This window comes from Acinonyx jubatus, chromosome B3 (genome assembly GCF_027475565.1).
Source record: "Acinonyx jubatus isolate Ajub_Pintada_27869175 chromosome B3, VMU_Ajub_asm_v1.0, whole genome shotgun sequence".
Lineage (NCBI taxonomy): Eukaryota > Metazoa > Chordata > Mammalia > Carnivora > Felidae > Acinonyx > Acinonyx jubatus.
Window position 1 is genome coordinate 108,791,471 of NC_069386.1, and position 25,823 is coordinate 108,817,293.

General features: G+C 54.3%; 1 protein-coding gene across 11 annotated transcripts in view; it reads left to right on the forward strand.

Annotated features, from left to right (window-relative positions):
• PLEKHG3 (pleckstrin homology and RhoGEF domain containing G3) overlaps window positions 1-25,823 on the forward strand; it is a 41,823-nt gene that overhangs the window by 12,234 nt on the left and 3,766 nt on the right. Inside the window, exons 1-17 of one of the 11 annotated variants that reach the window (XM_053224560.1) lie at window positions 579-2,828; window positions 14,014-14,400; window positions 15,476-15,573; window positions 16,813-16,882; window positions 17,193-17,239; window positions 17,350-17,500; window positions 17,589-17,720; window positions 17,979-18,161; window positions 18,734-18,826; window positions 19,082-19,168; window positions 19,419-19,452; window positions 19,786-19,884; window positions 22,590-22,679; window positions 23,092-23,130; window positions 23,571-23,593; window positions 24,078-24,455; window positions 24,954-25,067. In XM_053224560.1, the coding sequence (XP_053080535.1) occupies window positions 2,805-2,828; window positions 14,014-14,400; window positions 15,476-15,573; window positions 16,813-16,882; window positions 17,193-17,239; window positions 17,350-17,500; window positions 17,589-17,720; window positions 17,979-18,161; window positions 18,734-18,826; window positions 19,082-19,168; window positions 19,419-19,452; window positions 19,786-19,884; window positions 22,590-22,679; window positions 23,092-23,130; window positions 23,571-23,593; window positions 24,078-24,455; window positions 24,954-25,067 (2,049 nt within the window). In that variant the 5' untranslated portion in view covers window positions 579-2,804. Of the gene's footprint in view, window positions 1-578; window positions 2,829-9,406; window positions 9,774-14,013; window positions 14,401-15,475; window positions 15,574-16,812; window positions 16,883-17,192; window positions 17,240-17,349; window positions 17,501-17,588; window positions 17,721-17,978; window positions 18,162-18,733; window positions 18,827-19,081; window positions 19,169-19,418; window positions 19,453-19,785; window positions 19,885-22,589; window positions 22,680-23,091; window positions 23,131-23,570; window positions 23,594-24,077; window positions 24,456-24,953; window positions 25,068-25,823 lie in introns of those variants that run through there. The other 10 variants (XM_053224554.1, XM_053224555.1, XM_053224557.1 and 7 more) reach the window with 10 other exon arrangements.

Below are 25,823 nucleotides of genomic sequence, written 5' to 3' on the forward strand. Positions count from 1 at the left end.
CCCGACGTGGGGCTCGAACTCATGAGCTGTGAGATCATGACCTGAGCCGAAGTCTGACGCTCAACCGACTGAGCCACCCAGGCGCCCCTGTAGCCTTCTTTTAAATTTAACTTGTGTGTGCTTTCAATCAGAGGACAAATGTCTACCTTCTGTTCTGGAAAATTCATGTATGTTCCATCGTTGAAAATTGCCTCTCTCCCATTTTCCTTTTTGTTCTGGAACTTTCTGGATCTCTCTGTTCATATTTTCTATCTTCTCTTTTTGCACTGAAATCAGGATGACTTACTTAGGCTTTTTTTTTTTTTTTTTCTTTACATGTCACTAATTCTCTAGCTGTGTTTAATTTTCTGTTTAACCTACCTATTGGGTTTTATTTATTTTTTTAAAGACTTTTTAAAGTGTTTTTAAATGTTTTATTTTTATTTTTTAAATATTTATTTATTTTGAGAAAGAGGGAGAGAGAGACAGAGACAGAGACAGTGGGGAGGGTCTGAGAGAAAGAGGGAGGGAGAAAATCCCAAGCAAGCTCTGCCTTGTCAGCACAAGGCTCAGTCCCAAGAACTGTGAGATCATGACCTGAGTTGAAACCAAGAGTCCTATGCTAAACCCACCTAGCCAACCCAGGCACCCCAGGATTTTTCTTTCAATTTTAAGTAATCTCTATAGCCAATGTGGGGTTTGAACTTACAACCCTGAAATCAAGAGTCGCATGCTCTACTGACTGAGCCAGCCCATATGTATCGGGTTTTAAATTTCAATATCGTATATTTCATTTCTGTTTAGTACTTTTTCAAAGTCTTGTTCAGAGTTTTCTTTTATTTTAGCTCTTGGAGTACCAATTTGTTCCATCTCTTTATTCCCTTGTGATGGCTTTTTGTTGTAGGGTTAGTAATGTTCATACTCTGCTCCTCCTCAGTGGTTGCAAAGAGTCGGATGCTTAAAAGTATATTTGGGAAGTCTGCACTTACTGGTGATGATGAGCTCTGGAACATATGAAATGTGTGGGTCGGTGGCTGAGGTGGAGTGGAGGAAAGGATTGTTGGAAGGCTCTTCCCCCAGAACTTTGCGGTATGATTTCTTCTTACACAGGACTCCGCCCCAGAGTCCCCTCCTCCGAGCCTTCCCAGGCCTCTTGACCAAACAACGCCCCCATCCCCCACTCACACTCTTTTCCCTGCTTTATCTTCTTCATGACATTTATCACTACCCAGAAATATATTAGTCATTTGCCTACCATTTGTGTCCTTCCCACTGGGAACGTAAGCTCCTTGATAGCAAGGCTTTGCCTTACGTATTGCCATGTTCTCAGGACCTGGCACGCGGTTTATATTGCCACTAAATGTGAGTGAGTTTGAGTAATCCTGTTTTCAGACAGGAAGTCCTCTCAGCCTGGACGCTGCAGCTTTCAGCTGGGTTGGGTCTGACCAGGCAGCAGAGACGAGGCGAACAGCTTGGTTTTCCATTCCCCAACCTTTTTCTGGTCCTCCTCTAGGGAAGGTCTTTTTCTCCCGTAAGAGCTCGGAAAATACCAGCCACCCGTGTGCTTCATTGTGGCCTTTTTCTGGCATATGCTTGCACACCTGCCAAAATCAGTAGTAGGCATTAGAGAGCAAGAAGACCTGGGGGAAAAAGGGCACCCCCCCCCCCCCCCCCAAAGATCTGGTCCGTAGCTGCAGGAGGCTGTAACTGAGTTAAGAGGACAGAGCATTCACAGAAGACTCTTTAGGGTACTTGCCACTCACTGAGCTGCAGTGCGGATGAGTACCCCTCACTGTGACGGGGTGGAGAAGGGCAGCCAGTGCGCTTGGTCCTTGGGCCATCCCTCAACGGGCACAGAAACCGTTCCTGGAAGCTTCTAGGAGGGAGTTATGAATTCCCAGGTGACTCCATTTTGCCCTGTCTCCACGGTTGCCCCTCAGTGTAGGAACTTGTTCTGAGCAAAGTGCCTGCGGGCGTTCCCACAAGGTGGGCTCAAGGGGTTCCATCTGCATCTCTTAAGGCCCCACCTGAGGCCACTTCGAGGAATGGTGAAGAGCTGTGGAAGCAGGATTCCAGGAAACCCTGCCTGGCTTTCCCCCCTTCCCTCCCTGTTGGGCCTTGGGTAAAGGAGCCCATGGCTCTGGACCTTGAGGTTGTTGTGAGGAGACTACACAGAGGTTTTGTTCAGCACAATGCCTGGTTCACCCCAATAATGTGTCAGTTGGTATTCCAATCTGGCATTTCGGGAGCCACTCAGTTTCCTGATCTGTAAAATGGCTAATAATGCCTGCTGCCCACCTGCCTCTTCCCTGTGCCCCTGGCTGTTGTAAGGACAAGGGTTAATATCCTCAGGCTTTGAGGGCCTGGGGTGGGGGAGGAGCCACATAAATGGAGTATTGTTGTGCTGGTGAATGATCTGGCTTTGTTCAAGTGTCTTCAGTATTTGACTTCCTGCAGTTAGTGTCCCCTTGTGTTTAATTGCTTAGATATTTGCATGTCCTCAGCCGGGCAGTGCATACCTGCCAGACTGTGGCCTGGGTCCTCACCCCGCTGGGGCCTGCTGAATTAGGGTGAGAAGCCTCATTTCCTCCGTCGGGGGGCCCCCCAGGCATCAGGAATGAAAGAAATGCAGAAAGTATGACCCACACGCAGAACTGGTTCTGAATAGGACATTTATTGAAGAGCTTTTGCAGGAGGCGGCGGGCACTTTAATTCCCGAGGCTGTTGGTGGCAGCTCGCTGCTCGCCCCAAGCCTGTTAACCGCTCGGCTGCCGGGGCTGGGAGGGCGCAGCTCCCGGGCCCCAGGTGGCCCTCTCGGTGCTCCGATGGGAGCCCTTTTGAGGAAGGCGGTAGGTACCTGGCTGAGGCCAGGCCACGGGGTACAAGGGGGCCTGACTCTCAGCTCTGGGCCTCCAGGCCTTTACAAACTACCCCGTGAAAGCTGGCCAGCCTCAGGTTTGGGGGCAAAAGGTAGGTTTCTCCCTTGGAGGTTCAGAAACCGAGGAACCCCATGTAGGTGTCGGAGAGCTGGGGTTTTTTTTTGTTGTTTTCTTTTATCCTACCCTGGCTTCTAGTGGATTTGTCAACTGTGGCTGGGTAAGAGCAAGACAGTCCCGTGTTCCTGTTTTAGAGGTGACTGTAGACGGTTCTCCTGGGGGTTTCAGAGGGCCTTCTGATTTCTGAACATTCAGAGTTTGCTGGTTAGAGAAGGCGCCGCAGTGTTGGAGCGACCCAGCACAAAAGCGCTTCTGCGCTGGGAAAAGCAGAGTTAATCTCCCACTTCTTCCTGAAGTTTCTTTTTCCCAGAATCCACAGAGGGTGGTTATTTTGGATAAAATCAAGTGGTGGCAGGTCAGCAAGTGAAAGGAAGTTCTCCCCCACCCTGTGTCCTCCCGGATGGACACTGCCAGGCAGGGGCTGTGCCCGCCACTTTTGGATCTCCGGGCCACAGGAGCAGGGAGTTCAGGGGGCAGATTGCCACCCTGACTTGACTATGTTTTTAAATGTTGAGTCAAGGCCTTGCTTTTCCAGGAGCGGGATTGTGCTGCCCGGCCTGTGTTGCACCATGCCACGTGCATCCCCTCACCCCAGGGGACAGCAGCCCCTCCTGTCTGCATTTGCATTCTGGTCTCCTAACCTCTCAGCTAAGGGAGACAGCTCCTTTCCTCCCACCTGGGAACTGGTTGGATGAGTTTCTTGGGCCTCCTTGGTTGAGGCCTCTTAGAAGGGAAGGGGCCAGGGGGGTGGAGACAGGTGCTGTGGGGTGGAGAGGGGCCCTCCTGGACTCTGGGAGAGGGATCCGGGAAGGGAAATGTATAAGGCCTTGCTGTCTAAAGGGCTTGGCTGCCTTTGAGAGTCGCCATTTGTTGTGAGAGCCTATACAGTCTGCCTTATAGAAGAAAATCCACTTTCTTAACTTCTCTGGGTCAGGCACCAGGCCCAAGATCAGCGTCCTGGGCAAAGAAGGAGGGGTATTGGAACATTTTTGCTGTAGTGCCTGAGAGACGGGGAAGGCCAGAGTGGTTTGATGGATGGAAGCAGTTCACTAAGCGGTGTGGTGGCGAGCACTGCTGCTCACATTTACACACTTTGCTGGGTCTGGATGGTCATGCTTGGAAGTAGAGAGGAAGTTGCATTTGGGGTAGCCACCCTGTTGGCAGGTTGCCCCCCTGATTCTAATTTGCTTAGGGCGGGAACGTGAGAATTGGGGAAGGGAAAAAGTCCTCAGGTGATGAGATGTATTCTGACCAGTCCCCAGCCCGGGAGAGAGCCTTTGGCCTGGAACCCCAATGGGACATTCTCTTCTGGTTAAGCCCCCATCTCTCAGTTTTCTTGGTTTCAGAAGCTTCTAATTTACACAAAGCTTTGTGTCTTCACTTTTACTGGGATCCTCCTTTCTGCCCCCTTCACAAGGGTTGGAATGGATCGTGTTCTTTCTAGCAGATGTTTCCCTGGGTCCTTCTCTTTTTCTCCTCCCTGAAGCTCTCTACGAATAGTCAGCACCTTCTTGGGCCTCTGGATTCTTCCTGAACGCTGTTTGGCTATATGGACCCCTGCTCCCATAGCCCCACGTGGGGTTTGTCACTTTTTGGAGCATATTCTCACACCTCATCTCCTAGAGCCCTTCCCTTACTGTCCCGGTAGTTGTTCTTCCAGGCATGGCTCGGGTGTGTCCTTTCCCGCCATTGCCGATGCCTACAGTCTCTCCCATTCCTGCCAGCCTGGCCTCTTGCTGCCAGCCACCCCAGGTCCTTGGGACGTCCATATCCTTTTGAGACTCAACTCTTCCATGCTGCTGCCTTTGCATCAAGGGCCCTCACATCCCTTCACCTGCCAAGTAAAAGCTTATTCATCATTCGAGGCTCAGCTGAATTATCACCTCCTTTAAAGCTGCCCAGGTCACCCAGGTGGCACTAGTTATTCCCTCTTCCTGTGGGCACAGTTTATGTATTTGTACCTCTGTACCAGCCCTCAAGGCATTGCTTTGTGGATAATTTGTTAAATTTTTCCTTCTAGAATTGGTTCCTCAAAGACAGGGACAAGGTCTTATTCATTTCAGTATCCCTAGGGCCTAGCATCATGCTCAGAAGTGTGGAATGAATTCCCAAAACTGGAGACAGTCTTGAACTCCCATGCTGCTCATGACCCCATTCTCTACGTCCTTTTGTTATTGATGGGCTTGTCTTGTTTCTCTTGATAGAGTATCCGCTCTTGAGAGCAGGCTCTGTGTGTGATTCATCTCTGTGTCTCCCGCAAGGCTGCCACAATGTCTTTGTGCAAAGTGAGTGCTTGAAAATACTTGTCCAGTGAATTCTGAAGCTCACGACTTAGGAAGGGCAAGGACTGTTATCTCTAAATGAGAGGGTAGACACTGTGGCAGAGATCGCTCACTGCCTTACTTCTTATCTGTCATCCAGCTTTTTGGGGGCAGAGCTGGGGCTGGTTTTGAGCAGTGCTGGCTGGAGTCCCTGGGCTCATACACTTTCTGCTGCTATGCCCCTCTTTGATATTCTCTGTGATTTAGGAAATGGGTGAATAGCAAGGCTCTTCCCACTACCTGATGGTTTTATGTCCTTCCCATGCCCACCTTGGTGCTGGATTTTATTTTATTGTTTTTTTTAAACCCGAGGACTAGTGAGGCACCTGGGTGGCTCAGACATCCAACTCTCGACTTTGGCTCAAGTCATGATCCCACGTTTTGTGGGTTCGAGCCCCGCATTGGGCTCAGCTCTCATAGTCAGAGCCTGCTTGGGATTTTTACTCTCTCTCCCTCTCTCTCTCTCCCTCCATCCTCTGCTCTCGTGCTCTCTCTCAAAAATAAATAAATAAATAAAAACTTAAAAAGAAAAAACCAACTCAGGGACTAGTGTCAAGGATGATTTTTATTGATCTACTTGTGTTTTTGCTACCTTACATTTCCTTAAATTCTGTTCCTGCTCAGGCTTGTTACCCTCCATAGCTCTGTTCCTCTTTAGCTCCTGGTAGCACATGCTGTCTCTCCCTGTAGAACCCTGAGGAATGTGCCCTGCCTGCTAGAGCAAAGGACTCTGACTCACTTACACTTCATCTTCTGGTTTGTCCTTTCTGTTGGGCATGGATATCAGACTGTTTTCCTTTCCAGCTGAATTGCTTTCTATTTTTTCATGTAAGATCGTGGTTCAAATCGATGTTGGGATTGTAAACGATGAACGGTTGGTGGGGGAGGATTAGGTCATGCTAGTTCACCAAGTTTAACACTTTCATCTTTATTATTAATTTGGGATGTGGGTAAACATTTTAGGCACAAATGGGAAAAAATCTCTTGTCCCAGTGCTTGTGGGACAAACTTTATCCATCCTTGTCCTGGCATTTATAGTGGGCTTACTGTGTGTCAGATGTACAGATTGGTTTATTTGTATCATCTCAGTCTTGGAGACCAGTGAGGTTGGTGCTATTGTTCTCATTTTGCAGATGAGGAACTTGAAGCTGTAAGCCCTTGGGGAGGGCAGGTGGCTTGCCCAAGGCCGCACAGGGCTGGTGTAGGAGCAGCTGGCTTTCAGACCAGGTCTGCCTGACTCCAAAGCCTGTGAATCCATTTAGCGCGTGTAACCTCTGCTCCATGGACTTCCATGCCCACGTGCACTTGCATATTCTCTCTTCTCTGCTGGGGACGCAGAGGGACCTAACGGGACCCCCTCTGTTCCCACTTGGTTCCTCCTGAGATTCTCCAATGCCTTTGAACCTGATGCAACAGTAAATGCTGTGACTGTTGAAGGCGTGGCTCCTATTTCCTCCCCTCCCCCACCCCAGCCTGGAGGCCTGAAATCAAGCAGTCCCTGCAGCGTGGTGGGTGGGGGTGGGGAGTGTAGGGACAGCAAGGTGGCTAATTTGCCGGGCTGGGTTCCTGAATTTTGCCAGTAGGCAGTGGAGGTCCTGTGAGCCTTTTTGGCCCAGTGAGGAGAGTGTGGGGCCTTTGGGACACTGAATCTATCCATGATTTGTAGCACCAGCTTTAGCTGCTCCATCTTCTGGGGACATTGTGTCATTTCCCTTAGTGACAGGCTGTGCTGGGAGCCAAGTTGACCTACCCTGGCTGTAAGCAATAGCAATTTTTTTTTAAAGTATTATTTATTTATTTTGAGAGAGAGAGTGGGAGAGGGAGAGAGAGAATGAATGTGAGTGAGGGAGGGGCAGAGACAGGACGAGAGAGAGAGAGAGAGAGAGAGAGAGAGAGAGAGAGAGAGAGAGAGAGAGAGAGAGAGAGAATATCTCATGACGAGCCAAAATCAAGGGTCAGGGATGCTTAACCAACTGAGCCACCCAGGCGCCCCAGGAATGCAATTTCTAATGAACAGTAATTGCTCTCATCTGCCTTTCATATATATGTATATGAGACTTCCTGGGAGGAAGCTTTTCCTGCAATATTTGTAGGGGGACCTTATTGTACTCCCTTCTTCAAATTCCAGAGTGGTTCCTTGGCCACTTTTCCCTTCCTCTCAATTTTTTTGTGACTGGTCACTTGATGTGTGGCATGATGGCAGGGCAGCTGTGCCCCTGCTCTAGGCCCTTGTCTGGGGCCAAGTGGGACAGGACTGCTGGGGTGAATGAGCAGTCACTGCTCCTGGTACCTCTCGGCAGATTGGAAACTTGCTGGCCGTGACTAATGTGGAAACTCATTAATCTAAGAGGAACTGGCTCAGGCCTCGGTTTTGGCCAGTTTATCTTTCACCTACTGTGGGAATGGTGAGGGGTGCTTTAGCACAATAGTGCAGGTGTTTATTGAGCACCTAGTATGTGCATTGCTCTCTGAGGGGGAAGGGCGGGCACAGGAAAGAAGGCCCAGCCCCCCCTGGGTTTTACCGTCTAGTCCAGAAGAAAAGCATGCACTTACGGACCCCAAGGACCAGCACTTTAAGTGATACTCTGGGTCATTAGAGTTCAAAGAAGTGTGTATGTATTAGTGTCCTGTGGCTGCTCTAACAAACCCCACAAACTTAGTTGCTTGAAACAGCACGTATTTATTATCTTACAGTTCTGGAGGTCAGAACTGAATCTGGGTCAACGGGGCTGTGTTGCTTGTGGAGGCTCCAGGGGGGAGGATTGGTTTCCTCACCCTTTCCGGCCTCTTGAGGCTGCCTACATCCTTTGGCTTGTGGATCCTTTCCTCTCTCTGCAAAGCTGGCAGCCTGGCAGTCTTCCAGCCTCTTTCTGTGTGTCCCTCTGCTGTTCTTGGCACATCAGCGTCTGAATCCTGCATCCCTCTGGTAAGGATCCCTGTGATCACATCAGGCCCACCCCGGTAACCTGGGGTAGTCTCCCCGTCTCAGGAGCCTCGACTTGATCACGTTTCAAAGTCTCTTTTGCTGTATAAAGCAACATCAGTAGGTTCCTTATAGCCAATGATTAGGATGTGGATATACTTTGAAGGGGGGCACAGCCTACAGCTGTGTGTGTGTTGAAGGGGCTGGAAGTGGTTGAGGAGGCCCTTCTGAAGGAGGTGATTTGACTGAGTTTGTGTAGGGGGAGAGGGTCCGGGATGCGCTATCAGGAATGAGAAACAACAGGAGCAAATGTTGGGGTTGCGGGGTGGTGGGAACAGTGAGTGAGGTGTGGTCTTCCCACTGAGATGAAATGCCAAGGGCTGTCTTTCCCCTCCACGGCCAGGCTGAGGAGGTTTTCTGGATTTCAGTCTGTTAGGCCCGCATTTCCTCCCAGAATTCAGGTGGAAGGGCTTCATTGGCAGCCGCTCTCCCTTTCCTTCCCAGCAGCTGAAGTCCTGCTTTAAGGACCCAGCCACATTTGATGGCCCCTGCTGTTCTGGGGTGGTGGGAAAAGGAATTCACTAGGGAAAATAAATTCATGAGGGGAAATGAATTTGAGCCAGCTGGCCCACGTTTGTGACCCAGAAACCCTGGTCGCTCTGTTTGCATGGCCTCTGTGACAGTCACGTTGCTCACATTAACACATCGAACCCAGTTACTCCCCAGGGAGCCTCCCGTTGTCCTTTCTTAGGGTGCTTTGGGCCCCTGAGTCTCCAGGGAGGGTTGGGCGGGGCCTGAGTAAGGAAGCTGCTCTGGAAAGGGGCAAAGAGCCAGACCCTCTCAGGGATCCTCCTGTCCTCCGGAAAGCCTCTAGGGCTGTGCTGAGAGGTGTCCTCCCTCTGGCGTGGCCGAGGGGGAGCGGCAAGAAGAGACAGGCAAGAGCCGGGCGTGGGGTGGCGCGGAGCTGTGGGCGACAGCACGGCTGAGTGAGCTCAGCTCCTGTTTGAGATCTCTGAGGAAGTTCACCTTGCTCCTGCCATGTTTGGAGAAGCCTTAGCTGCTCTCTGTTGCTTCCTTCTGGTACCCTCTCTGAGGAGCTCCTGACAGGGGAGTTGGGGCATTGTTCCGGGGAAGGTCAAGGGCACGTGACAGGTTCTGAGAGCCTTTGGAGTGTGTAGGAAGCCCCTGGGGAGGTGGGTGTGCGGGGGATTTGGGAGCAGTTGCCTTTGGGAGAGCGCCCTGCTCCTTTCCTGCCCGCCTCTAGGGCAGGTGTGTCGTGTGTCGGGCTTCCGCTTCTTGGGCGTGGGGTGAAGGGCGGCAGGTGGAAGGATGATGTCAGCCTCCTCCTCCGCACCTGGGCCCAGCCTGACTGAAGCAAAATGTTTTCTGGGGCGTCTCCAGAGCTGGTCCGCGCAGAGGGCTGTCCAGCGGGTGCCCCTCTCCCTCTCCTGCCTTCTCAGCCCGCAGGCCAAGGCGGGAGGGCCAGAGGGGATGTTGCTGAGTCCTGGGGGTTCCCCAGGACCAGAAAAGGAGAGGTTCTCCAGAAGGTTCCCGGTGAGTGCCTCGTTGTAGGCCCATCATTTCTGAAGTTGGCGGGGCAGGGTGGGGGGGGTGGGGGTTGGCAAGGTGATGTCACTTTTGCCTCAGTGACCAGAGGCCTGAGGACAGACCATGGGGGCTAATTGTGGGTTTTGTCATTTTTTCTGTTGGAGGCAGGGGTGTGGGTTCGGTTGGGGGCCTGGTGCTGAAGCCTGGTGAGGAGGAGGAGGTGTGGGACTTGACCCCTGTTCAGCTGTGCTGGGAGTCCTAGAGGCCTGCTGCAGCCTGCCTCTCTGCCTGGGGAAGGTCCTCAACAGGCGGAGTTGATAACCTGGAGAGGTGTGGGTGGAGGAAGGGTGCGGATTGTTAAATTTAGAGAACGTTAAAAAAAAAAAAAGAAAAATGAATCTCCATTCCTCTCGTGCCTCTGCCTCCCCCCTCCCCAAAATGTATGTCTGCGCCGCTTCTTGGGTCCGTCAAAAAGAAAGGCTTAGGGGACCGTCACAGGTGTGGGACTGGAGAGACAGAGTTTTCCAGAAGACTGATTCATTGATTGATGATTAGACTGACTCATGTTCAGGGATGGAACAGGTCAGGGCTGGGGGACACTTAGGGGAACTGGAGACTGGACGTGGTAGGGGGCGGTGGGTGTGGGCATCTGGCTTGGGGGTTTGGCTGCTCTCTGTCACCTCCTTCTCTGGGCTCCCACTTCCCCAGCAGACTGTGTCTTCCAGATGAGTTTGAAGACCTGGGTCTAATCTTGGCTTTGAGGTGACTCTTAACAGTTTGGGGCGATACTCAGGGAAGAGGAAGGAAGCAGAGGTTGCCTCTGCCCAGGGGCATGTGGGCAGTCCTTCTGCCATCTCTTTGGGAGTCCGAACCACACACAGTATTGGTTGGGATCAGGCTTTTAGGACCAGAGTGTACTCAGAGTCTACTAACAGCCCCCCTGTACTCTGCCTGGTTTGCTCTCACGGCCCCACATGCTTGTCATCCTCCCTTTTTGGGTCTTTAAGTTGTTTTCCAGCAAGCTTCCTGTCCTGGACAGCCTTGTGATCCTGGGGCTCCTGGTCCCTGCGGAGCTTGTCTCATGCGAGGAATTATAGTCCGATCCTGGTGACCTCAAGCTTTTCCGCTTCTCCGTGACCTGCTCTCCTTTGACTTGGAATCTGTATTTTACCACATTGTTCCAACTGGAGGGTACGGGCCAGAGGTCACATAGTAGCGGGTCTAGAAATAGCCGGAAGGAATCTTTAACTTTCATTCCTTTACCTCCGTGGCCTTTGTTAGGATAAATGAAGTATGGCGGTAAAACAAGTCTTTATAAGCCCCCCACCCACGGTTTATGGTGAAGCAAAGCCAACGCATTCAGGTCTGTGACTAATTGTGGCCCTGGCTTGTGTAAAATCCATTAGGGAGGCAGCAGCTGGGGCAGGGGGGGCTTAAACACTGGAGCCTGTGTGCCTGAATTCAAATCCAGGAGCTACCACATGCTACCTTGTGGCCTCAAGTTTCTGTGTCTGTAAAATGGGGGTAGTAATGGTGCTAACCTTGTAGAGTTGTTAGGAGATGGAAGTGACTTGTTTCTGTAGCACTTAGAACGCTTCAGCTCTTGGTTGGTATGCTTTGTCTCAGCCCCAGGGGGACTCCTGGGCATGGGCATGACTTTGAGAATGGGAGCTTGGTTTGCAAGCAGATGACTACCTTCAACCAGAGGAAATTTCTCCAAGGAGAAGAGATGCTTTCGTTTCTGTGTTTACAGGGCAATGGGGTCTCTAAAGAGTGACCCTCAGAAGGCACCCCTTAGAGATTAATCTCCCTGAGAGAGTGTGTTGTGGGGGGAGGGGGGCTGTGGCTAATCTACTTTAAAACTGACCTGGCTGGCTGTGAAATCCATCAGGGACTTGGGCCTTTGCCATTTAGCATCCCCTTAGGGGCCGACTGACCCCAGGTTTGATCTGGGAAAGGTCTTAGGCCGTGAGTTTCTGCCCCATTATTCCAGCTGCTACTGACTGCGGGGAGTGGGGAAGGGGGGGGGGTGGGGGGGTGCCTGACAGTGCAGCAGGCTTTGAAGGACACCAGAGTCCCACAGGACTGAGGGTTAAGGACTGGGGCAGAGTTTGGATCTGTGTCTTTCTTTGTGCTGAAATGACACAGCGTTGCCCTGCGGGCTGGTTCTGTAGAAAGGCCTAGTTGGTTAATTTTAAAGGCTCTTTTGAGGAGGCAGGAAAAAGGAGCAATGTTGCATTTCCCAAGGGGCTTTCCTCTGCGATGCTCAGAGTTTCACCAAGATGAGCTTGTTAATTAATCCTCCCTTGTTGTGCCTGGAAGGGAGGGAGAAGGCTGGAATGGCCTCAGCGCTGCCACTGTGTCCTTACCTGCACAATGAGAGTCTCCTTCCTATAGATTGCAGAGGAGGTGACACCCCTCCCCCTGCCCAAGCTGAGACCTTCTGTGGCAAAGTGCTGTGCTGGAGAGGGTCCTTGCTGGGCTCTTGATTTTCAGCTCAGGAGAAGCACTGGTTTGTTCATCATTTTCCATTTGCCAGATCACCTTTAAGGCCCCTGAGCTTAGGTCACTTACAGTCTAGAGGAGGGGATCTCACACTAGTCACAGTCACACGGGGGGTGTAAGGGTAATCCTGGGGTGCTGTAGGAGTAGGTAGAAGGGGGCCTCCAGGTTTGTATTCTGGGGAGGTTTCTAGAAAGAGGGCTGGCTTCTAATCTGAAACCTGAGGATTGGGTATAAGTGTCACAGGTTGGGGGGTGGTATGACGTGAGGTAGATGGAGAGGAAATAATGTCCAGGCAAACAGAACATTTGCAAAAGCAAGAGCTCAGGGCTACTTGTTCCAGGTTGGGGCAGAGGCACAGAAAAGCAGGGGGAAATTCAAGGTTACCGGAGTGAGGCCACCTTCTAGATCCTTCTCATAGCTGTGAAGAGCTCCAGGGTGTGGTCTAGTAATTTCTGAGCCCTAGAACTAGGGGTGAAGGCTTTGGGTCATTGGTAATGAGAGTGATGTTCTAGAACTTTGTTCCTGTGGAAACAGAAATACACGTTCTGGGAAGTGGTGCTGGCGAGCTGCAGTCTTCTGGGGTTGGAGTGGAATGTTCCTCTCCTTCCCAGAGGCCATAGCCCCTCCCAGACTTACTGCTCCAGGTTGGCCTACCTGTGAACAGTACCACCTGCTCAGGAATAAAGTCCACCCGGGGCTGTATTTGCCTTACCTGGGAGCAGTTTCCTGCTTGCTGGCCTTCCTGACTTAGCTGTGCTTAAAGGGAATTTAGGGAGACTCATCGGTGGCTCAGCCTTGGGGCATTTCCTGGGCGCTGGGAGCTGGGGTGAGTCAGGGCCTGTGCCAGGTGCTGGGGGTTGGGGAGCCTTCATACTATCTCCTCTGCCTTCCCTGTCAGTATCCAGAAGGTTTCAGATTCATGGTGAAGTCGCTGGTGCCCCAGAGATGGAATCCGAAGGAGATTCTTACTCTCTGGCGTGTGTGTTGTCTTAGATTATAAGAGCAAGATCTTTACCTGCCCTTGCTGGTGACCCCAGCATAGGTCCCGACAAGTGGGCGCTTGGGAAGTGCTTTTTGACAATTGCTGTTATCATCACTGTTCTGATGAGTTATGGAGCCCGTGCTTCGTGCCAGGCACCGCGCTCAGACCTGTATGTGTAGCAGGTCCCTGCATCCTCGTGGACACAGCCCTTGGGTAGGTGCTGAGATGCTGAGGTTCTGAGAGGCTGGGAGCTTTGCCAGGGCAGTGGGGCCGGGCTTGGGATTCCATCCGAAGGCACCCTCACTGCTGCTATGGTGGAGATGTCCTCTCTGCTTTTCTGGGGATTGGGTTTCTGAGCCCTTTATTGTCCTTGGATGTGGTTTGCCCATCCTCACCCTGGGAAAGCTTGGAGCCAGGAAGGCATGTTACCTGGGCCTCCTTGTGCCTGTTGGCAGATTCTGAGGGAAAGGACCCCCTCCACATTCAGAGCTGTTGTTTTTAACATTGTGGTGAAATACACAGACATAACATTTCCATTGTAACCATTTTTAAGTGTGTGGTGTTTCAGTGGCATTAAGTACATTCCCAGTGTTGCTCATCTGTCACCACCATCATCCCCCGGACTTGATTACCTCGCAGAATGGAAACTCCGTACCCATTAAATACTAACTCCGCATTCCCTCCTCCCCCAGCAGCCACCCTTTTCCCTTCTGTTTCTGTGAAGATTCCAAGGTTCAATTCTTTGTCTGTCCCGCCCAGAATCTCTCCGGAGTGCCCTCTCCAGGCAGCGATGCCAGGATGCCTGTCTCTGCCTCTCTCCGCCAAGAGCGCAGCCAGGAGCGGCCGGTGAGCCTGACCTCCACCACCTCCTCGTCGGGTTCATCCCGTGACAGCCGCGGTGCCATGGAGGATCCCAATGGCTCCGAGGCTTCTGCTGAGAACGGGGCAGGCTCCCCGCGCGGCCGGCATCCCCCCAACGGCAACCCCAACTCCAGCGGCTGGCTGAGCGTGAGGGGGCCCCTGTCTCCGTTCAGCAGCCGGGCCCCGGCGGCCCCAGCACATAAGCTCAGCTACCTGGGCCGAGTGGTGCGGGAGATCGTGGAGACGGAGCGGATGTATGTGCAGGACCTGCGCAGCATCGTGGAGGTGAGGCCCGCCACCCAAGGGCTGAGGTTGGGAGGGGGCCCAGCCTCTGGCTCCTGGTGGCCCAGCTCTGTTGTAAACCTGCTTCCACCCCTGGAAGGAAACTTCTCCCTGATAGTTGGTTTCAGAAGACCTGCTTCCCATGGAGTAGTGGGGAGGTCTCATGCGGCCTGCTCTGGGGGAGCCTCTGACCGCTCCCACTGCCTTACGACTTTGGGTCACATCAGTAGCCCGGGCCCACAGAACCTCCTGCAGGCCATTAGGGGGCAGGCACGGTTGGTGGGGAGGGGCGGGGACTGCTGTGCTTATGGAAACTGATCACAGTGAGGACACTGGCCTGGATGTTGCCTACCTGTGCCCAGATCCCTGCTCTGTGGTTGCCTGGCTACGGGGTCTCAGGCACCTGCGTAACCTCCTGAGCCTCGGGTTCCTCACCTGGGCCGTGAAGACGCACCCACCTCGTAGGGCCATGTTGGTGAAGCATTTCACACTGCGGGCACGCAGGAAGGTGGTTGTGTGGCTGCCACTGAGGACGCCCTCTGCTCGCTGCAGAGGGAACCATGTATTTGTTTCCGGGGCTGCCGTAATAGATAACCTCAAGCTGCGTGAGTAAAACGCAGACACTTAGTCTGTCTTCGTTTAGGAGGCAGAATGCGTTGCACGCCTCTCTCCTGGCTTCTGCCAGGTGGTTGCTGCCTATCCTTTGCGTTCCTCGGCCTGTTGATCTATTATCCCGACCTCTGCCTCCACCTTCCTATCGCTGCCTTCTCTGTGTCCTTTCCTCTTGTGAGGACATCAGTCATTGGAGTTAGGGCCCACCCTAAATCCAGTAGGATATCGTCCTGAGATCCTTGACTCATTACATCTGCAAAGACTCTATTTCCAAGTGAGGTCACCTCCTGAGGTTCTGAATGGATATCAGTTGGGGGGTGGGGAACTATGCAGCCCAGTACGGTAGGCCATGTCTGTGAAGTCACACTGTGGTTGTACAGAAATGGGGTGTGGCTGGAGGAAGTGGGGGGACGGACTGTACTGGGGGCAGGGTGGAGGATGGGCTCTGATGCCTCCCTCCACGCAGGACTACCTCTTGAAGATCATTGACACGCCTGGGCTGCTGAAGCCAGAACAAGTCAGCGCCCTCTTTGGGAACATAGAAAACATCTATGCACTGAACAGGTATGGAGTGGGACTAACACATACTGCGTTCTGCCTGTGAGGCCCATCTTAGGGCCTAGAAGAGCCCTGGATGGGCCTAGTCTCCTGGGCTGTGACATGTGGGCCAGGGGCCTGATCACTGAGGGTGGGTGGGTAGTGGTGCTCTGCCCCTGTAAGGTGCTACAGTCAGCTCCCTGTAGGAGAGAGGGGGTGTGGGTCATGTGCCCTGGGGCTGCTGTGCCTCCTGTCAGGCGGGGGAGACCATCTGAGGTCATGTGCATGTTGGGGCCAGACTGGGCCAGGCCAGCACCCCCTCAGGGAATGGCTGGACTCTGGCATGTGATGCTCTTCTCTCTGTCCCTTTGTGGCCCTTTGTCTCTTCCATCTTTCTCCCCTTCTTGTACATCCCTTAACTTCTTCATCACCTTCCTACTGACCCCATGGGAAACCAGGGCTCCCTGGAGGTGATCTGACCCTTTAGGTGAATGAGCAGATCAGGCGAAAGGGGAGGCTGAGTGAGGTCTGGCAGGAGGCTACTTCAGGGCAAAGGGCTCCTTGAGGATATGGCGTGTGCTGCCGAGGCCCACAGATTCCCCAGGGCGAGGGCACTGGTCGGGGGGAGTGTGCTTAAGGGGACAGCATTGATAGGATATAGGGCCCTCTGAGATGGCTGAGAGACTTCCTGCAGTGCAAGCTTCAGAAGGCCGGGAGGGCAGGGTGACTTGGGCCAGGTGCTGGTGGGGGTTGGGAAGACAGATGCATGGGAGGAGGTGACAGGGGAGCGTTGTGGTTAGGGTTTCCCATAGCATCCCAACCTGAATCCAAGTTCAGGCTCTGGGACTCCCCCTCTCTCCCTTTCCTGCATCCTTTTGCACCGGGGTGTGTGTGTCGGGGGCCTTTGCTTACTTTGGGAATCCCAGCCCTCTTCTTCCTCCCCCTTTAATCTCAGTCTGTGTGTGTTTGACTCCTTCTGCTTGCAGAGGAGCTGTCTCTCCTCCCAAGGTGGGTACTCGCATCCCCTTTCTCTTGCTTGCTGAGCATGTGGGGCTCCTTTGCTCCCCATCTTTGCGGCAGTGCCGAATACTCTGTGGTTGCTGGCCTGCATGGGGCTCACTCTGAGGGGGGAGAAGCCCTGACTCTTTGGCGTGTCACCAGGGCTGGCTGTGTATCTGGGAACCAGGAGGTTGGGGAGGGGACTTGTTGGTAGGTGTGGAGGCCGTGAGCTGTCTGGGGTCTGACGACCACTTCCCCCTCCCCCAGCCAGCTACTCAGAGACCTGGACGGCTGCAATAGTGACCCTGTGGCTGTGGCCAGCTGCTTTGTGGAAAGGGTAAGAAGGGCTGGGTTCTTGCCTCTTGTCCCACCTTGCTGGGGACTCAGAGGCACAGGAACGCCCAGCAGAGGCTTCTGCCAGGGGAAGGAGGGGCGTTCTGGGGTGCCTCAGGTGGGAGGGGCATTCTGGGGTGGAGCCAGGGGCTGCTAGGTGGATGGGGTGTCCCAGGGAGATGGGCACAAGGATGGATCCGCAGGTGTTCAGGGAAAGGGGGGCAGAGTGTACTCTGGGGATCAGGGCCATGTTTTTGGTATTCCCAAGTTTGCAGCCTCCCAGAAATCGCTATCTTTGTTCGGTCTCTTCTTAGAGCCAAGAGTTTGATATCTACACCCAGTATTGCAACAACTACCCCAAGTGAGTAATTGGGGTGGAGAGGGGAGGTAGAGTTATTTGGTGGGCCTGGAGCACCACACGCCCCCATCTAGGCCTTCCCAGGCAGTGACGGCCGCCTCCTCCCCTCCCAGCTCAGTGGCCGCCCTGACCGAGTGCATGCGGGACAAGCAACAGGCCAAGTTCTTTCGGGACCGGCAGGAGCTGCTACAGCACTCTCTGCCCTTGGGCTCCTACTTGCTGAAGCCCGTCCAGCGCATCCTCAAGTACCACCTGCTGCTCCAGGTAACCCAGAGGTCTTCCTGAGGATGGGGGGCCCAGGGGAGGGGCAGGGCCTGAGTCTGGGCCGCCTGAGCGCCTGTCTCCCGCACAGGAAATCGCCAAACATTTTGATGAAGAAGAAGACGGCTTCGAGGTGGTGGAGGATGCCATTGACACCATGACCTGCGTGGCCTGGTACATCAATGACATGAAGAGGAGGCATGAGCATGCAGTCCGGCTCCAGGTGCTGCAGGGCTGGCGGCTGGAGGGACTCGCAGGGGCGGTGGGGCGAGATGGGGTGGCGCTTGGGAGAGCGCCTGCTGCGGTGAGCTGAGGGCTCGTTTCCCTGTGGGGTGGGCTTCTCTGTGGGGAGCCCTTGTGGCAGCGTGTGTCTGGCGGATGCAGGTGGTGGCTGTGTCTGCAGGAGTTTTCTGGGGCTCCACGCAGTCCCCAGAGTGTCATGAGCAGCCTGACTCTGGGGCTTCCTGCTTCTCTGCTGCAGGAGATTCAGTCACTGCTCATCAATTGGAAGGGACCAGACCTGACCATCTATGGGGAGCTCGTCCTGGAGGGCACGTTCCGCGTGCACCGCGTGCGCAACGAGAGGACCTTCTTCCTCTTTGACAAAGCTCTGCTCATCACCAAGAAGCGAGGCGATCACTTTGTCTACAAGAGTCATATCCCGGTAACCAGGCTGCTGTCCTGTTCTCTGCCCCTCCACTCCTTCTCCACTTCCCCCATTTTAGTAGGCCAATCTCCAGACCCTTTTTTTTTTTTTTTTTAAGATTTTGTTTTTGGGGCGCCTGGGTGGCTCAGTCAGTTCAGTGTTGGACTCTTGATTTTGACTCAGGTCATGATCCCGGGGTCATGGGATGGAGCCCCGAGTTAGGCTCCACACTGGGCGTGGAGCCTGCTTGGGATTCTCTCTCCCTCTCCCTCTGCTCTCTCTCTTAAAATAAAAATAAATTAATTTAAAAAAAAAGATTTTATCTTGAAGTAATCTCTCCACCCAGTGTGGGACTCGAACCTAAAACTCCAAGATCAAGAGTCACATGCTTTACTGACTGAGTCAGCCAGACGGCCCCAGGCTGTACTTCGTGACCTCTTCATGGGCTCCGGGTTGGTGTGGATACAGCTCTATCCTTCTGAGATTACTCTTCCTGCCTCCCCAGATGGTCTCGAGGGGCTGGGGCCCCAGGTCACCCCCACCCCCCAATGCCCCTTCTTGTGCTTGACTGCACTCTCTCTCTGCCCCAGTGCTCCTCCCTGATGCTGATCGAAAGCACCAGAGACTCCCTGTGCTTCACCGTCACCCACTACAAGCACAGCAAGCAGCAGTACAACATCCAGGTGAGGGTTGGGCGGCTGGGGACAGACCTGCCTTCTCAGCTCGCTTGGCTCTACTGAGCCTCAGTGTCTCTCTCTGGAAGGTAGAGATCATTGTGGACATCTCTCAGGCTTGTGTTGGGGAGTTAAGATAACCTCACAGAGGCCCCAGCACGGGCCATCTTTCTGCCGCTGCCCCCCTGACAAGCGTGGCCTACGTTGGATGGCTTCCGTCTTGTGATAATAACACCTGGCTCCCTCTCCCTCGGGTCCTTCCAGGCCAAGACAGTGGAGGAGAAACGGAGCTGGACTCACCACATCAAGAGGCTCATCCTGGAGAACCACCACACCACTATCCCCCAGAAGGTGAGGGCGGGGGGGTACCCCACCTAGCCCCTGATGGGCTGCAGGGAGAGGTGATCCTCAGCCAGGGCCAGGGGCCCACCAGTGCCTCACCCTCTGGACGTTGGCTCCACTCGACAGTGGGGATCAGCCTATGCCCTCGACCTCAGCATAGCACTGCGGGTGTCCCGGTGCAGTAAGGGCCGAGCTGGTGGAGCAAGGGAGGCACGGCACATAGTGAGGTGGGAACAGGGTGTGTTTCCTTTCCTTCCAGGCCAAGGAAGCCATCTTGGAAATGGACTCCTACTGTAAGTGTGCCCTTTCTGCCTGCTTTGCCCCTAGTTGTGCACATCTCTAGGTCACGTTGCATCCTGGGGAAACTCTGCCTACTGCTTATATTGCAGGGAGCAGGGAGGATGGGAAAGGGAAGCTCCTTTTGTCAAAGGCTAGGGGTCTGCTGCAAGGTCAAGGGCATGGTCCTGTTGGCAGGTGCGACTCCTAGTGCCTCACATTCCTGGATGGAAGATGGAAGAGAAGGGAGCTCTGGAGGCTTCTGGCCCCTGGAGCTGGGGCGGGCAGCAGAGGTGTGGTCAGGTATAGTCAGAGTCTAGGCCAAGGCTGATTGTGAATCTTGTGTGCAGATCCCAGTCGGTACCGCTGCAGCCCGGAGCGCCTGAAGAAGGCTTGGTCCTCCCAGGACGAAGTGTCCACCCACGTGCGGCAGGGGCGCCGGCAGTCTGGTAAGGGAAGGGCTGTGTGGGCAGAGATGCTTCCTCGGAGGACTCTGGGCCAGGAGGGGGACTGTGTGCAGCAGCATTTGGGGCTGGCTGCCACCTCTCCGGACATCTTGGGAAAGGGCAGGTCCCGGGAGGGTTGCTGGGCACATGTAGAGCACCCCCTCCCAGTGCTCCTGCTTCGGGCCCTTCTTGTGCCCCAGGGTTGGGCAGCCCACCTTTTCCCGCACCCTGGGAATGCTGGTTTACTCAGGACTCGGTGCCCCTTAGCTTTCCCGCGACTGAAACCTTGCTCCTTGGCCACTCAGAATCCTGGAGCCCAGCCAGGAGTGACGCTCAGACATCATGGGTGATCCCCAGCCCAGTTCTGGAGCAGAGCAGAGGCAGAACTCGGGGAAAACGAGTTAGACGTCAAGTGGCACCAAATCCAGACAGGAAATATTTACTTTGGGTCTCAGGAAAAGTTCAGTTTTCCTCTGCTGGGTTTTCTTCCATGACTGGGCTTGCTGCTATGTACTTGGAGTTACTGGAATGAATCGTCTGTTGAAAAAGAGAGAGCCTTGCGTTTATTCTTAGCTCTGGGGGTGATAAGTGTGTGTATTCTACGCCTGTTCGTCTGTTTGTACTCTTCAGTCAGAGGCCCAGGGACAGACTTAGCCTCAGCTGGTACCTACCAGACATAGACGAGGTGAGAGTTGGAATGAGAAATGTCTCAGAAACCCCTGGAGAGAAGATTTCGGCAGTGTGGGCAGCACTGGCCTGGCTTAGATCTCCGTGGTGCACTGGGCTTTGGCTGTGACCCACGGGTCCCCTGAACAACTATGTGGATTGACACGTGGGCTTTGGTTTTCTGGAAGGTGGAACCAAGCGGTCTCTGGAAAGCTTTTGTGATTTTGTTTTGTTATGTGTTCCTCCCAATGGACCTTAAACCCTAGGCAAATTTGCTATGGTTGCAAAAGTTTTACGATGTCGTATTGTTAAAAGCCCCAGCCTGAGGGTGTTACTTCGTATGTTTCTGGCCCTTTCTGTTTTCCTTTTCTTCTGTAATGTTCTTTCCGCCCTTCTAGCGTTCCCCTTTAACCTGCCATAGCTTTGCATTGGAAGCTTCTGGATCATGGAGGTGATGATGGTGGTGGTGGTTGAAACAGCAGTACCGCCTGTCATAACATCAGTGTCCAAACTGCAGCTATCAAGGCACTCGGGAAATGAGCTGTTTTAGAGCTAAGTTTCGACAAGACCGAGACTTTAGCCCGTGAACACGGACAGAGTCGTGTTCTGTTTACTTGTGTTCATACTTTAGTTTCAACCATTATGAAACAAACATCTTTTTTTTATTTTTTTTTAATGTTTATTTATTTTTGAGAGAGAGACAGTGTGCAAGCAGGGGAGGGGCAGAGAGAGAGGGAGACACAGAATCCAAAGCGGGCTCCAGGCTCGGAGCTGTCGGCACAGAGCCCGACGTGAGGCTCAAACACTGGGATCCTGACCGGAGCCGAAGTCATACACGTTAACTGACCGAGCCACCCAGGCGCCCCGAAACAAACATCTTTCTAAAACATGCTGCCTGCTCTTGAGCCTTTCAGGGTAGAGGATGCTGACCACAGTTGAACTTTCCCCTTTCTGGAGACTGCTGCGGCCTGTGAACCGCTAGGGCAGTGGCGTCCGTCGTGTGGTGTCCGTCCTTACCCCGGAGCGTTGGTTCTCATCTGTGGTAGTGTGCTCGCCTGTAGCTCTTCTCCCCACTTGTGTTGTTTGAAATCAGCTGACTGAACTTGTAAGAAGTGCGGGTAAAGACAGGCCGGCAAGGGGCCCCGAGCCGTCTCAGTCGGTGGAGCATGTGACTCTTGATCTTGGGGTCATGAGTTTGAGCCCCATGTTGGGTGTAGAGAGTATTTTATTTTTTATTAAAATAATATATTTTTTTGAGTTTATTTATTTTGAGGGGGAGAAAGAAAGCGTGCGTGACGGGGCAGAGAGAGAGAGAGAGAGAGAGACAGAGAGAGAATCCCAAGCAGGCTCCACACTGTCAGCACGGAGCCTGACGCAGGGCTCGAACTCCTAAATCAAGGGTCGGTCGCTTAACTGACTGCGCCATCCAGGCACCCTGGGTGTAGAGATTACTTTTAAAAAAGTGTTTAAAAAAAAGGGGGGGAGGGGCAGGAAGTTGCTGAGAGGGAGACACAGCCCCAGTGCTAGCACTGCCGTGACGCATGGAGCCACCTACTCTCTTGCCTCCGGGCCTCCTCCTTCCAGACTGCTGAGCTGGGCAGAGAAGTACACTCTGGATACGGAAGGTGCTGCTGTCATTACTTGTCACTTACGAAATATTCTTGATTACAAGCTTTAAGATGAAAGAGTAGGGCATTCTACTTTTCTCACTTAAAAAAAACAGTCGGATTAACATTTACTTATGTTGTCTGTGTACCCACACCCACACCTCAGTGGAAAAAACTTCAGCGTGCTCCCCTGCTCGGGAACAGCCCGGAGACCTCGGTAGATTTTCCTTCTGTCCCCCAAGTTTATAGTGGGCTGCCCAGTTAACACCAGTGGGGCAAGAACAGTATGGGCTAAGGTCAAGACTGTGTGGAGAGGTCCCTCGACACATGTCCTCCCGTCCCTGCCTGTCTGTCTCAGGTCTGTCTCCAGAAAGGCTGGGGTACACGGTGCTGACACCATCAGCCTAATGGGTGTGTTTTGTATCTTGTTCCCAGAGCCCGGTCAGCCCCCGTTCAGCCGGGCATCACTCCCCAGCGGGCAGCGAGGCTTCACGGAGCCAGGCCTTAAGGGCCGTAGGAAGTCGGGTGCGACCTCTGCTTTCCAGCCAGGGGTGCTGCGAGGGGGCTGGGCCTCGGGTGTCGCTAATGCGCTGATGTGCTTCTTGCAGGGAGGGTGGGGCTTGAGGTAGAGCCAGGCATCTCCAGCGATGTGGCCGGTTGGTCCTAGGAGGCAGCATGGGGCTCTGGCTCCGGAACTGAGGGCCCTGGGCGAGGTGCACTAATGCAGAGATTGTGGGCAGAGCTGTTCCTGGTGCTGGCTGGGGGTGGCCCGGGCCCTGCTTCCCTGTGCGGTAGGTACGGAGCCCCAGAGCTGAATGGCAGCCAAGCTGGAGGGAACTTTGAGCTGGTGGTGTCGGTGGCGCTGTGAGCATGGGACCAGGGCCAGGCACCGCTGTTTCCAGGCCTGCACTGACTGTCCATTCGCTTCCCTTCTCAGAGCCCACCAGACACCTGCTCAGGCAACTCAGTGAGAAAGGTGAGTGTGAGCATGGCCGGGCCTTCCCGGCAAGCTCTAGGGTAGGGGCAGGGAGGTGACACAGGTAGCCTTCTGGGTGGGGGTACTGAGGACAGTTTAGAGGGGACGCTGCCTCCCTTCCTCCTTCCTCCCTGGAGGTGGGCCTCATCCCTTGCTGTCTGGGGAGGGGGCTTGAGTCCTCCCCCCTCACACACTCCTTGCACCCTGTCCTCGGGGGACAGCAGGAGAGAGTGACACACACAGGCCTGTGCCGCTCTGCATCTCCCAGGGCCTCTGCTCTGCCAGTCATTCCTTTGAAAGCCCAGGAGACCGGGTGAAGGTTCTGGGAGTGGGAGCCCTTCCCCAGGGGGCTCCTGGCTTCTGTAAAGAGGCTCTTCCTCCTGCTTACCCATCTCTTCTCCCCTCCCCCTTGCCTGTGTGCTGGGACCCTGTGGTGGCAGCAGGCGGAACAGCGGGAATGAAGGTAAGGCCGATGGGCAGAGAGGACTGGCCTGACGGAGGGGGGGTGGGGCTGCCGGGTCAGTGCCCCCGCCCCTTCAGCTCTCACTGTCTTCATGCATTCCATAAATACCTATCGAGCACCTCCTGTGTGCTGGCCTCTGTCTTGAGAGTCACAGAGACGAATAAGCCATGGTCCTTGCCCTGGGGACCCTTCTGCACCCTTTTCCTGGAATGGTACCCTGGTGGTGGCCCAGCCTGGATCTTCTCCATTTTCTCTCTCTGGGGCAGGCAGACCTCGCTGGGTCTTGAGTTCCTGACCAGGCTCCAGGTCCCAGCCTTCCACCTTGAGGACCCCCACCCCCACCCTCACTGGGCCCTGGTGGACACCAGGGGTTGGGTGTTTAAGTGTGGCTTTCTCTGGGTAAAGCCTCCCCACCCCCAGCCGCTGGCAGGAGGAGGGGGCTTGCCCAGAGGCTGGTCACGAGGGGGTCTTGTGCTCTGAACAGCATGCAGGCAGTGCCGGCGCTCTCCTGGACTTTGGGCGGCCTCCTCGTGCTCAGGGCATACAGCCAGAGGCTGAAGGGGCTGCCCGGGAGGAACAGGAGGAGGAGGAGGAGGAAGAGGAGGAGGAGGAGGAGGTGGTGGAGGAGGAGGAGGAGGAGGAGGAGGAGGAGCAGGCCTTTCAGGTGTCTCTGGAAGACTTGGCAGGGCATGAAGGCAGCAAGAAGGGGGCCAGGCTGGAGCCCCAAGGCTCGGAGGAGGAGGAGGAGGAGGAGAGCCTGGCAGTGGCGGAGCAGGTAGCCGACTTTGCCAGCTCCCTGCTGGCCGCCCTCCACTGCTGGCACTATCGGGCCAACGCTTTACTTTTCTCCCGGGGCGCTATGGTGAGGTGTCTCTTTGATCTCCCCTCCTCCTTGCATGTTCCCTGGCGAGTGCATGCCCATCCGGGAGTTCTCTCCCCTGCCCTCCCACCCCTCCGTCCTGTTCCTTCATTCCTGCCATCAGCACCTAACCCCTTGCCTGCTGTCACGCCCCGGTGAGCCCCTGGCATGTGCTGTTCCAGTACTGGGCGTGAACTAGCTTACTCCCCAGTGAGCATGACTAATGGGATGGGGGCGGTGGGGAAGGGGGAGAAGCCAGCACACAGCGGGGCTGGAAGGGGCAGGTGGGTTGGACTTTCCTGAGGCTGCGCACCTGGCAGGGATTTCTGCATCCCCAGACCTTGCAGTTCAGGTTGACTGTGGAAAGGCTCAGGTCCCAGGCTGGCTCTCGTTACAGCCCAGCCACCTTGGGGGCTCAGAAGGTTCTGCCCATGTTGGGCTGCAGAAGGGACGAGCTCCCAGCTGTCCCAGGAGCTGATGATGGCCCTCTGCTTCCTGCAGGAGAAGGGGCGTAGGGAGTCCGAAGGCCCCAAGAGCCGCAGAAGGCCCAGCGGCCGGTCTCCCACTAGTGCTGAGAAGCGCATGAGCTTTGAGTCCACCTCTTCGCTGCCAGAGGTGAGTGGCCGGCAGGCAGAAGGCGGACGGTGTGGGAATGCTCGGAGCGCCTGGTCCGCAGGTGGGGCTTCCAGGCATGGGCTCTCCTGTTGGGCCCGTGGGGACAGATTCCCTCCTCCACGCCCCAGGACTCTTTGCCCCTTTAGGAAGCCTGTCTGGCCTGTGAGCGTGTGGTAGCGTGAGTGGGCAGCTCCTTTCTTTGGGCAGGTGCAGACTCTCGTCAAGGGCCATATTTGTGGAAGTGACCAGATTTTAGGTCCCTTCAGCCAGGCCTCCTGGTATAGGGCGTAAGGCCCTGCCCCCGCCAGCATGCCAGACATTTAAGTCACACCTGTGCCCACCTGGGTATTGACATCTACTGGGCACTTCCTGCTTGTCCGATGTTTTGTTTCTTCCTTCTGTTGCCTGCAACAGCTCAGGTAGAAAGAGGCTGAGAGAAGTTGAGTGACTTGCCTGACATCGGGCAGCTGCCGAGGGGCAGAGCTGAGGTCAGAACCTGTGACTCAGAAGCCCCCCTTCCACTTCCTGGCACACAGGCCTAAACCATGGGTCCTGCTTTGCAGACTTGGGACTAGAACCATTGGAATCGGGTCTGATTCCTTAGAATGTAGCATGTTTGCTCTTTTTCCCGAAGGTCCCTGTGGAAGGCTGCCTGTACTGGCTGGTTTCGTGGTTCAGATCACCTTCAAGGTGGTCAGGAGGAAGTTCTTGAATTCGCTTCCTTCCTTGCCTGTCTGCTGGGCATCTGCAGAGTTG